General features: G+C 36.8%; 1 protein-coding gene across 13 annotated transcripts in view; it reads right to left on the bottom strand.

The window, feature by feature from the left end:
- The window catches only part of RIMS1 (regulating synaptic membrane exocytosis 1), a 244,091-nt gene that overhangs the window by 113,227 nt on the left and 117,409 nt on the right, over positions 1 to 13,455 (bottom strand). For 8 of the 13 annotated variants that reach the window (XM_075202602.1, XM_075202603.1, XM_075202604.1 and 5 more), the window contains one exon: positions 6,518 to 6,738. The exons of 4 other annotated variants lie outside the window; for them this stretch is intronic. In XM_075202602.1, coding sequence (XP_075058703.1) covers positions 6,518 to 6,738 — 221 coding nt within the window. Of the gene's footprint in view, positions 1 to 4,079; positions 4,138 to 6,517; positions 6,739 to 13,455 lie in introns of those variants that run through there. One more of the 13 variants, XM_075202611.1, reaches the window with a different exon arrangement.

Genomic DNA, 13,455 nt, shown 5'->3' with positions numbered 1-13,455 from the left:
AGGGGCCATTATGTCAAGGGTCCGTCCGTTATTAGACTTATAGTTAGTTAGTCTCAGACTCACCAACAGGGATTATAATATCAAATACACGGGTGCCGTGTTGAGCCCACTGTTATCCGCTCTATAGTATAGTCAGGCTGCAAGTGTGTGTGTAGGGATACTCCTTTATATTCATACCTATAGCGATCTTTTATATCGTACACACGCTACCCTGACAGTGAACGTGTTTCAGTTTACCAGCCCAAGTCAGTCACAATATTGTGACAGGGTAACCATATAGCCCATTTTTCATAATAAGGGCAAAGACTATCTTAGATGTGAATATCCCAACTTAGAGGGCGGATCCTTCTTTGTCTCCCGTGATTTGACCCAGTATAAATTAAGTATAGGCTCCTTTATACTATTTAATAGCCAATTTTACTACTACTCCTAAAGATTAATCTCTAACAGCGATTGAGGTATACTGCATAACAACAGGCCAGTGAGGTAGTTTTCTACCTTTTAACTGTTGTACACTTAGGTTTATGCACTTACATCAATATTCAATTTTTAAATATTTCGCTTAGTCATTTTAAAACAAACTAATAAAGGTTGTTCATTTTATTTACATATCCCATCATTTAAACAATTATCTGTTTAAAAGAGTGCCCTTTCTAGTACTATTTTCTCTCTCTTCTTTCGCATTACCTTTCTATTATAGCCAGCATTATATTTTGCAGCAATTTGTGTTACAGTAGCTGCTCTATGAGATTGGACCAGACCCTGTGTTTGCGTGGGTTTCCTCCGAGTGCTCCGGTTTCCTCCCACACTCCAAAAACATACTGATAGGTTAATTGGCTGCTATCAAATTGACCCCAGTCTCTCTCTCTCTCTGTCTGTGTGTATGTTAGGGAATGTAGACTGAAAGCTCCAATGGGCAGGGACTGATGTGAATGAGTTATCTGTACATGGCTGTGGAATCAGTGGTGCTATATAAATAAATGATGATGATGATATATATATTTGTGCATATATGCTGCACTAGGACTCTGTTAGGGGCAGGAGCCAGCTCTTTAAAATTTTTACCAAGTAAAAACATACAGAGACTAAAATGGTAGTGCAGCTTAAGGTTGACCATGGGCTAAAAAAAGAAATAATTTGGAAAAAATGTTGCTCTAAATATTGCTTAATTTGCTGGTCAAAATCCATGCAATAAAACAAGTGTTGCTGTAAAATGGATTATAACTATGATTCTTAATACAGAAAGAAAAAACTATAGTATAATGCAACGGTTATACTAAATGGGAAAAGTTGGAGGACAATGTCAGGGAAACTAAAACTGGTCAATGATTATAATGAATTTTCCAGAAAATAACTCAAGACAATCTATTTCCGTTCTGGTCTTATTAAGATAAGGCACTAGATCAGTGACTGGCAACATGGGGCCTAGGGACTTGTATGGCCTGCCAAGCTTCCCCTGCATCCCCCCAGCTCCTTCATGCCATGGCAGACCCAGCTCTCATTTTCTGCTTTATGCCGTGCCAAGCTTTACCTGCATCCCCAGCTCTAATTTAATAGCTAAGGTGCAGTAGTGGGTGGAGCTCAGGGGGTCATAAAGCAGAGCACAGCATTGGATTCAATCATATTCTTTGCTCGAAGCAGCCGACTTATGCACCATGTTACCTCTTTCACACAATGCAGGTGAGGTCATGCAGTGTCAGCAGCAAATCTAAGGTCAGAAAATGTGCAGACTACACCATGTGGTCACCACATGAACACCGCTCTGCAGTATTGCACTTGTTCCAACAGCTGGGGAAAAATCTGGTCATCCAGAAAACACATTGAAGTGTCAGATTTGTTTGATATAGCTTTAAGGGGCATATTCAATTCTTTGTTTTCCGCGCCACAGAAAAACTATTACCGTTAATACGGTAATAGTTAGCTGGATTTCAGCTCGCGGCTCAGGGAGCTGCGAGCTGAAATCCAGCAAGTAAGTTACCGTATTAACTGTTTTTCCGCACATTATTACCGTAATGACGGTAATAATGCGCGGACCGCGCGATTTTCGGCGTTTCCGCCGAGAATTGAATATGCCCCTAAATGCTTGTTTATCTTACATTAAAATGTCTGCTGATATGTTATTACAGTTTTGTGTGTCTCTCTTAGATCAGATATCGTTTTAACCTATTACTGAGATTGAGGGTACTGGTAAGAGGGCCACATGAACGGCCTTGAACTGTAACAGGTTGCCCATTACTGCACTAAATGAGTTCATTTCAAATATATTGGGAGTCAAAAAAGATTAATTTGTTAACTCTTGATGATATAATTGCTGTGACATATAGCATTACAGATGTGTGCACAATTGCAGATAGCTAATTTGGTCACTGACAATAAGAACAGATCTGGGGCCTGATTCATTAAGGATCTTAACTTGAGAAACTTCTTATTTCAGTCTCCTGGACAAAACCATGTTGCAATGCAAGGGATGCAAATTAGTATTTTGTTTTGCACATAAGTTAAATACTGACTGATTTTTCATGTAGCACACAAATACTTGATAGCTTATTTGTACACTGAAATTTAAAGTTGATATTTGTGTGCCACATGAAAAAACAGTCAGTATTTAACTTATGTGCAAAACAAAATACTAATTTGCACACCTGGTTTTGTCCTGGAGACTGAAATAAGAAGTTTCTCAAATTAAGATCCTTAATGAATCAGGCCCCTGGTGATTTTGTAGCTGAAAACAACCAGGAGACCCACAATATGCTTAGATATGATTGCTTATGCTCCACAAATTGGGTGGATATATTGCTTGTACCCCACACATTTAGTAATGTCATTAAATATTGAAAAGAGTGTGGCCAGACAAATACTTCATTATGCATGGTCAATTTATCTTTTTATATTAACAAAAATTATTATATAGGACTCATAGCTCTTAACATCTACACCATAAAGATAACACATTTAATCAGGTAAGGGCTGCATGACTATTCAGAGAATGGCAATCCTCACAAATAAATGCTCCAACATAAACTAAACATATATACTGGAAGCATCAGTATTCCAACTATTAATCCAAGTAATATTTTAAAATAAGTGGGACAGTCATGGGGCACCACCTATATTTAACTACGTTCTTACATAACATAGTGCTAACATAATATGAACACCGACCTACCCCATACCTCACCTATCCTCCCAACCTATTCTCCCCAGATATGTTTTTTAGATAAACAGTGTCATTGTAATTCTATATGTAAAACTCATACACAGATTTAATATATTATTTTGCTACAATTTTTATGAAAATATTTAAAATATTCAATCTCTGTACCAATATATTCTTTATATTTTCTCTTTTGTATCTGAAATATGTTAAATAAAAAATTATAAACATGAGATAAGGTAAAGACTAGACTAGTTTAATTTATTTCTTCTATTTTTACTGTGTAAAGTAAAATAAAAGGACACCTCATCCTGATTCTGCAGATTGCTTGCACATTAATGTCAATGTTTATACTCCTTTCTGTTTGTTTCACCTACATAAGTAGTATGTATGGTAGGTAGGGAGTTACTGGTGCAATGTTATAAAGTTTTGAATACAGTATTGTACATTTATGGAAGAAGGGCCTCAACAACATTTTTGTGAGATTGAAAATGGCTACCAAGGCAGGAGAGAGTATTTTTTCACTTGACTCTTACAGGCATTGAATAACATTGAGCAAATTGGACATCCCGAATTGGAGGAAAGATTTTTTGTTTTAATGTATCTTACTTAATTTCAAATTTAAACTACAATATGGATCGATAAAAATTATACTGTAATTCAGTTGTAGCACAAATATCATTTTTATATTCATCCTTCACAAATAGAGCAGATTGCATGCATTTCTCAAATGTTAAAGCAAACCACATTACTGCATTCAACCATAATGTTGCTTAAAATAATCAATACAGCTAAATAGATAGACATAATTAAAGATGTTACAGTTCACTGATGAAAAAGCATAACAAGAATTCCTAAACATCTGATGAAAAAATGGTACCTTTGATTAAAGAAAATAAAATATCAATTGAAAGGCATTTCTTACCTTATCTATCTGGCTGTGACTAACATTCTGATGTATAGCCAACTATCTCAGAGATATAAGGCAGATTAAAAAGGAAGCCACTTAAAACCTGTCCTCATCCGTTGCTTCGTTCTACTTGAATTTGCTTTGGGCAATGACATACCAAGCTTTTAAGATGTTTGAATTGAAACTTATATAATCGTAAGGAAGCTGAAACTCACTGACCTAATTTTGATAACAGTCTTTACAAAATATATTTGCTTTTCATCTAGATGTAATTAAAATGTCTCCTGAGAATATATTACTACAGAACTTTGTTTTCTAAGTTTGCAGATTTAAGTAAAAGGGAACAATAATTGAATTAGGTAGGTATAATTTACACTATACAGTAATATAACTTACAATTTGCAGTAATTTGACAGCTCTACAGTTGTCCTGTATTTGCTCCACAATATCTCTTTTACATGTCATTTGTTAATCAAGTAACAACTGATACTGGGTAAGTCAAGGTCCCATTGTGTATTGTAGCTATGTATTATACAAGAGACAGGCAACCTGTGACTCTCCAACTGTTTTGCAGTTGTCTAAGCCAGTGGCATGCATTATACCAAACAGAAAGTCGCAGCAAAACCCAACCAGCTTTCATGAGCTTCTGCATGCTTCATGTGGGGTCAAGAAGTGAAGATGGTGAAGCATGTAGGTACATGTGAAAACAGATGGACCTGTAGTTGACGTAGAGACAACATTTTTTCTATTATTGACTGTATAGTATTGTAATCTTTCATTTCATTTTGTTTGCTGTGCTACATTTTACACAAGACTAAACCTAAATTATTGTCACATATAATTCCTGTCCCAATTTCTCAAAATATATATTGCAATGAGTAAAGGTATTATTGTACATATAACAGCATTAACAGAATTAATGTTGCTATTGTTATATAGTTAAAGCAAAGTAGTGTCTATATGAGAAGCTGGATAATATCATCATTGCATGGATAATATGTAAATTACCCAGGTAATGTTTGATAAGTTCAGTTAGTTAAAAACATTTGAGATCATTATAATAGTTAGGAAAAGTGTTAGGGTTAGATATGGCTATGAATTTCTTTAATAAGCCCAATATAATGTTTGTAATTTCATGGTATTCTTGTAAATACCCAAAAAATAAAAACATTACTTATCACATAAAAGGTAAAAAAAAAAAAAATTAGCTCTAAAATATAGGCCACAAGGGCTATTTTTCACATGTGACTGCTTGCGTGCAATTGTGGGTCAAAACCATGAGAAAAATTTGGAATCCCCCCAGCCCTCTAACATGCACGTACCATTCTCCCCTAAAAGTCCAAGTGCAACACGTAAACCTTTGGCAAAGGCCATTGTAAGCTTATGAAAACGCCTATGAATTAAATTATATATATATATATATATATATATATATATATATATATATATATATATATATATATATATATATATTACACATATACACACACACAAGCGACGAAACTAAGAATTGTCCTCCATGTTTATTACAAGGACAGAGTAAAGAGTTTGTGGCTATGCCAGGGACTTAGACAGAATAGGTCATTAAACCATACATAAAACCGGTCCTGATAGAAGCACTTTAATGCAAGCCTGCCAATGATATTTTCTTCTTTTATAGTGGATTTGTTTTTAACTTGAGGTATCCGTACTCTACATTAAACATTTCATATTTATATGTAGTGAATAGTTGTCTTTTTTAACAGTTGTATTCCCGACAATAAAAAAAAAGTTAAAATGTGGACAGAAATTAAATTTCCCTAACTGTCTTACGTAAGTGTAAGACAGTTAGTAAGACAGACATATTGTTTGTATAGAAGTCAAACCACAATAAAATTAGCAATATTCATGCTGTTTGTGTGTTGTATACATCCAGAACTTCAGCGCTTTGCTTGTATACAACTCTCCTACACAAACCGTGAAAAAGTATTCATTCAAATACTCTTGAAGTATCATTGTGATCCCAACCTTACCATCTGCAGTATGTTAGAGCAGTCTGTGTTTATATTAGTGTGTATACCCTATCACTTCTATTTACTGAAGGCAGGAAAGCTGCAAGGGAATATAGGAAGATACCGCACTATACTCATCACATAATAGGTGCAATAACTGTATACAAGGAGAAAAGAAGTACAGTAAAATAATAAAAAAAATATCAAGTCAAGAGGTAATGGCTTTATTTTAATAAATAGGAAAGAGTGGTTAGATGTATATTTCCTCATCCTTGCTAACAAACATGTATTGCTAAACAGTTTTAATCCATCCGCAAATAACTAAGCTCTATAAAAAATGCAACAAATCACTGCAGTTACTGGTATATAAAACTGAAAACTGACAATATAAATTACAAATAGCCAGTCTTTTTACATTGAAAATGAACAACAGAGGAAAAGAAAAGACACAGTACCACTCACCTGTTTGGCTAAGCTGTGATGTGCTTCTACTCCTCCGAGATACTATAGCAACTACTTTGGCACTCAAGCTTGGTCTTCTTTTTTTTCCACATGTCCCAACTGTACCCACAGCTGTGTCGGACTGGCTTCCATCATTGTGTTCCAGCTTGTAGATCTCTCCGCTTACACTTGTGCTCTTCGTAATGATTCTCCCTGAAGATCCCATCCGTCTGCCTTGCATCCTAGGTGTAAATGAACTATATGTTGGGATTAAGAATGCAATGATCCTGGGATTTTACATTTGTGGAATGAGAAGCAAAATATATTTATTTAATAACAATACAAATCCCACAAACGTGCAGAAATCCATGTAACTATAATAACATTAGTACTAATGGTGTCATGTTTGTAAACAAGCCAGTAGTGCTTTAACCACAACATTGTTCTAAAACACTAAAGCATAACTACTTTGGAATTATCTATATGACCTTATTCTATTAATGAAATATCTAATATCTCCAGGAGATTCTCAGCTCGTACCACTGTGTTACTACTTTTAAACATGAAATAACTGACTGAGAAGAGGCGCAGCGTGTTTGTCTACTTCCATGCACATCAAAATACTATCCTGGACTATTATGAAGGCATAATCCTGAAAACAGCTAGGGGTAAATGTATCAAGCTGAGAGTTTTCCGGCGGGTTTGAAAAGTGGAGATGTTGCCTATAGCAACTAATCAGATTCTAGCTATCATTTTGTAGAATGCACTAAATAAATGATAGCTAGAATCCGATTGGCTTTTCAAACCCGCTGGAAAACTCTCAGCTTGATACATTTACCCCCTAGTGTTAGACATATGATAAACTTAATTATACAAGTCAAAGCTGTGATACATTTTAATAATCAGTAAGCAGTGATAACTGGTGAGGAATAGTCAGCAGGATAAATACTTTTTTCCCATTCATACTATTACAATTTTCTCCACCTCATCAATATCACAAGAGGACAGGATCTGCTTAGTGTAAAATGCTGATGAAGGGCCTGTGAGTGAATAAATGACCACTGGTCATTCTCTTACTCCAAGAAGGCGAATCTGTGAGCTAAGTTCACCAGGTGATAGCATCTACCATCCATGTGAGTTGCATGTAACTGGCCCAGGAAAGTGATCATTAGAACATAAACCTCTCCCTCAAAGATGGTGGGAGACACTCAACCTGGAACCAGTAGCTGAAAAATTCATGATCACGGCTAGGATACCAGAACATAAAAACAGATGTGTTCATTGAACCTGGAACTGGAAGTGAACAGATAGCCATAATTTGCTGGCGCTAAATAAATAAATGTTGATGATGATGATGTTGATGATAAGTGCTAATTAAGTGAGCAATGATCACTGTTGAACATAGCTTTTAACTCTTACATAAATGATGTGTTTGTGAAAAGATTAAGTTACATTTATGGGCTCTGTATTAGGGAGCTAAATAATATTTATGAAATATCTGTAATTTATACACTTATCTAAATAGGCATGTTCAGCCTGTGTTGCCCCTCCAGTTCAGTGGCATTCCATTCAAATCCAATTGAACAGAACAGAATGAGACTTAAATGAAACTTTACAAATGGAATTGATCCCTATAAGAACTATAAGTGTGTTTCCATGGCCACTGAGTGCAGACAAAGGCAGAGTGACTGACAGCATGGTAGAACCAGAGGAGATCTTAGGCCTCTTTGCGGCTTCTTTGATGTGACAGGTCATGTATGGGTTCTTTAGGATACCAATCTCCACGCTCACTTACTCCTGCCCACCACTAAACACTGGATGAAGCGCCTCCTTCAATCAGCACCATCTTTTGCTTCTTTTTAATAAAAATATAAAACAAATAATCCCTGCTTTTGGCTACAGTCTGCTGTATGCGGCAAGGTGTCCAGAATTGACAGCTAGCTCCTTAAGGTGTCTGTAGTTTTTCACTTTGGTGTTACATGTTACATCCCCTAACTGCAGGGGGACTTAGGGTATATTTTTTTTTTATTTACGTTTATATTTTTGCAAATTAACTCTAATGCCTATATACAATATTTTCAGAAGAGGAGAAAAAAATCATGGTGTGAATATGAATCAAGTCTACATTACCAACCAACCACTACCATACCTTACACTTCTTGGGGTTGTATATCAAAAGTATGCATGAATTGGGAAGTGTGTGGAAGGTTGTTTTTATTTTTAAAGTCTGATCACGGACTCAGAGACCCTTTTTACACCAGACAACTGTACATTACACTTTGGGTCAATCCACATGTTAAAAGAAATAATTAATTAGATTATATTGTGAGAATAAGACACATATTGTAATAATAAGACACTCATCAGTCCTGAGGCAACAATCAAATAATTTATAAAACCTACACACTTTGTAACAATGAGATATTGCAAAAGTCATATCTTTGTTAATTTACAGGAACATAAAAGCCTATATAGATTTATATATCTCTTACTAGCACAACAGTTGGGAGTCCAGAATTTGGGCCATTCTTATTGTTCCTTTGTACTATACATCCAAAATATGTATTCTCCAGGCAAAGCTGGTTTAATAATTTTGTAGAAGGTGTATGCCTTCCAATTAGCTAGTTCACTTTATTGTAACTGAGTGTGTCATCCAGGGTGGGATCACCTTTATACAATGTAAAATTCCCTCCACTTTGCCAGTCATTTGTAAATGTATGAAGTTGAAGGCTTTACTGTAAGGAATGATAGGAATAACTATTAGACAAGGCAACTTTTATTGTAACTGGGATGTTTATTAGAAAACAAGCAAAATTGTGCTTTTTCCATAAATCAGAGTACATATTACAATATGGGAAAATTGAATAAATATACCCCATATCATATCAGTATGGTACTCTTGTTTACATTCAGAGCAAATATGGGCAATTCACTAAATTCATGCTTATTAATGAACACCACTTTCAATAGTAGGCATCGTGTTTGGATCAGAAACAATGCCGCTCTGTTTAAAGGACATCCATGTGCAATATTCGTGATTCCCATAAAGAGAGCAGATTTAGGTAACATAGCTCCATAACTGACATCAAGGCAGCATTAACAGGGAGCACTATGCTCCGTCTCCTGTCTATGGGGCACATTTATCAATATTAACATAAAGTGAAAAATAGTTTTCAATCCTTATCCCAATGATAAGGATTGAACTATTTCTCACATTTATGTACAACCCAGCACAGAAACAGCAGTTCCGAAAAACTGCTGTTTCTGCGATAAAAATAAATCATACTTACCCGCCTCTTCGGAACGTGAAGTCCCTGGATCACCTCATCGTCTTCTTCAGTCTTCTTCTTTTAGCAATTGCGCATGTGCAGTTCAAAGACCTGCATATGCGCACAAACAACTCGCTCGATCTCTGCAACTACAGTTGCAGAGATAGAGAGCGGTGATTGACAGGGAGGGATCACATGATCCCTCCACACATGCGCTGTCCAGCTCTGCTCTTCGGAGCAGAGCTGACAGCACTGAGATTTCTCATTTATGATAATGTACGCCAGCTTCAGCGTATCAAGACAAGTTCCCGAAAAAAAATATTTTTTCGGAACTTCTTAGATTGCAAGAGGGATCAGTCAACATACTATTGAATGGTGACTGCTCCCCAAAACAAAGCAGAATGCAAAGCAGCAGATATTCATGATATCTGCTTCGATGCACCTTTAATAAATATGCGGGGGACACATCGGGGCATGAATTGTACGTTAAGTGCACGATAGTGCACCTTCACAATTTGTGAAATATGCCCCTATGTGTATTGATCCCGGAAGTTTGCGCTTTCACGTCGCTCTTCTGTGACCGTTACTGAGGAGAGATGCGATCAGCAATGGCTGTGTCATCTGTGTGTTCTCAATTAAGATACTGTCACTCCTCAGACCCGCTGATCCGGCAGCCTCCCCGCTGTCACTTACCTCGTTCATGGCGGCTGCATCCCTCCAAATTGATGCTCTTCTGACTGGGCACCATCTTTTCGGGTCATCTGCGCTTGGACGTACCCAGCATTTTCACCCATTCATTCTTCTTGGCCAATCAGCTGTTCGGTTCTTCTAGTTAAGGCAGCTCCTCCAGTTGTAGGATGCCAGATCTTCGAGTCTCATTTCACGATCAGATGTTTTCTACCCTGGCTCCAATCTGTTCCTGCAGCTTCAGCTATGTTCCATCGGACCTGCTTCCTGGCACCTGTTAGTACACTCTTCCATCCTACCTCAGTGCTTTTCTTCTGGACTACTCCTCGCAACCCTGTGCCAAACTCCATTGTTCAGTGGCAAAAGTATTACTATATATGTGTTACAACAATCCTAAACTGCAGATCATCCCATCTTCATCTGATTCTGATACTAGGGACTTCCTAGCTCCCCAGGACCATCACAGCTACAGATCATCGCATCCTCTTGTGATCCCAATAATATGGACTTGCTAGCTCTTCAGGACCTCCAGTCATCTTTATCCAGCTTACCTGTAATACTCTTCTTTCTGTTTACCTGGTTCTCATCTCGGTCTCGCTCGTCACCCCCGAAGAGAACCGCGGCCTGCGGTTGGGGAGCCACGAAGTCTAAACTCACTGGTGAAAACCTCCCCCTCCGTTAGACTCCGCACCTCTGGGGGAGGGGGGGTAGCACCAACCCGAGCAGACCGCATGGCATTCTCCGGGACCCTTTGAGCGTGACAGATACAAAGTGACCGGGGGATCCCCACAAATTATATCTCCACAAGATACCTGTTTCCCAAGACAGTTTAGCACCAATAAAGGTGTTCTGCACTCACGTGCAGCATATAAGTGTCAATAACATCTGTATACAAATACATGCACAAGACTGCATAGATAACTATATTACTGCCTGCCTGACAGCAATTACAACTGTGAGAACCTGCATATAATATCTGCTGCAGCTCTATAATAAAACCAACACATTTGGTTAAGTTTAAAACGTGTTTGTGGCATAACATCCATAACCAACACCGCCGACACCTATCACAGACATCAGTCCATGTGTCCTAATAATAGGTTCTGCCAATAGGCAGCTCTTTTACATTCATGCTGAACTGGATCCAGCACTGCTACCATGCTAAACTTGTAGTAGCATTACCATATAAATTAAATGACAACTATCATTAAATAAAAAAGGGAAATAGTTTTATTAAAGCCAAATACGTTTATTTTTCAAATTGTTTGCATATAAAATGTGTTGACTAGTCAGAAATCTAAGTTCAGTTTACTGTAAGTGTATGATATTACAGCAAACTACTCTGATTAATGTCCTCTTTCCTTTTGTAATATTAAATAACTATGAAATTGAAAGAATTAAGCTTCAATTAGTTTATCAACTTTGGGATAGTTGCCCCTTAATATTCGATTCAGTTTATATTGGATCTATGTCTTAAGGTAATATAATAGATTTAAGTGACCTACTCAATCAGATAATGTGGTTTTTACATGTTTGCTATATGTAGAAATTGTTTTTAACCTAGTGACTTTTAATAGACTGTGATTTGAAATTCACCATGTCAATCACCAAAAAAATAGCAATTTAAATCATTAATTTATTCAGAACAGTATTGTTAGAATTTGAAAACTCAAAACTTTGTTATACTAAAATTATGTATTATTATTCACTTAATGAGGCAAATAAAAATAATGTTTTAAATTAAAGTTAAATCACTATTTCTGAAAATATTTAATATATTTTCCTCTAGGAACTGACTGGAGATTAGAGTCTACGAAGTAAACCATACATAGTGTTACATGCTGTACCATTGTATATTTATTATTTTATTTGTTTTTAAACCAGAGGAATTTGCATTCATGCTTTCTAGCATTATTTTTTTTACAGGCAGGGTCACCCGGCTTTGCTCGGATCCGATCTGTAATGTGTAGCTGTTTTTTTACATAATGCAAATTAGGAAATAGACCAAAAACACTGTTTAGAAAATAAGATTTGTTGCTTTGTTGCGTTGTTGTTTTGTTGTGTTGTCGCAAGATTTCCTTACAGCAGTCAAACAATTATTTCAACCTAAAAATTATGTTTTCAATATTTGTCGCTCTGTCGCTATGCAGTCTAATAGATTACTTATGTTTATACTAAATAACTATAACATTTGGCAGCTTTACATCCCAAGAGCTGTGGAAGATATTCGCCAACAAACAAACAAAAAAACTTCATACATACGTATGTATGTATGTACATACATACATACTTACATATCTATATTTATCTTGGTAACATAGTAGATAACATTGTAGATGACATGCCTGTTGCTATTAGATTAAAATAAAATTTTCTATAATGGAGAATTTAGCTAGTTGCGGCAACAATCATAAAAAGTGCTATTAAGATGACATAATTGGAATACCCAGTTTTATATATTACTGAAAGAAATGTATTAGTAACTCAATACAATCTCTTTAGCAGATCCAACTGTTTATGCCAGCCCATTTCCAGCAGTTGTAGTAGACACACAATGTGACCTATAGATAGAACAATGACCATTATACTTAAAGGTAGGTATCAGAGTTGGCGGGACGTGGTAAACAAGGTGGGGGGAACCATGCCTGAAGGGTGCTCCGCCTGCTTTCCCCGCTTGTCCATCGGCCCAGTAATAAAAAAAAATACTGGCATAGGATCCCTCCTCACTAACTATCAGGCATGATGTTATCACGTCCAGACACTGCCAGTGAGGAGCTGAAGCTGCACAGAGAGGAGCTAGAAGACTGAAGAAGAGAAGAAAGAGGAGGAAGACAGAAGAAGGTAATAGAAAGTAAGCAAAGAATGGAGCAGGACAGTGTGATAAGGGGCAATACTGTGATGAAAGGGGCAGGTCGATAAAGGTGACAAAGTGTGATAATAGGGCACAGTGCGATGAAGGAGGGCACAGTGTGAGAAGGTGGTGCAGTGTGATAAAGGAGGAGG

This window comes from Mixophyes fleayi, chromosome 3 (genome assembly GCF_038048845.1).
Source record: "Mixophyes fleayi isolate aMixFle1 chromosome 3, aMixFle1.hap1, whole genome shotgun sequence".
In the NCBI taxonomy this organism is placed as follows: Eukaryota; Metazoa; Chordata; class Amphibia; order Anura; family Limnodynastidae; genus Mixophyes; species Mixophyes fleayi.
This window is presented reverse-complemented; position numbering and strand designations above follow the sequence as displayed.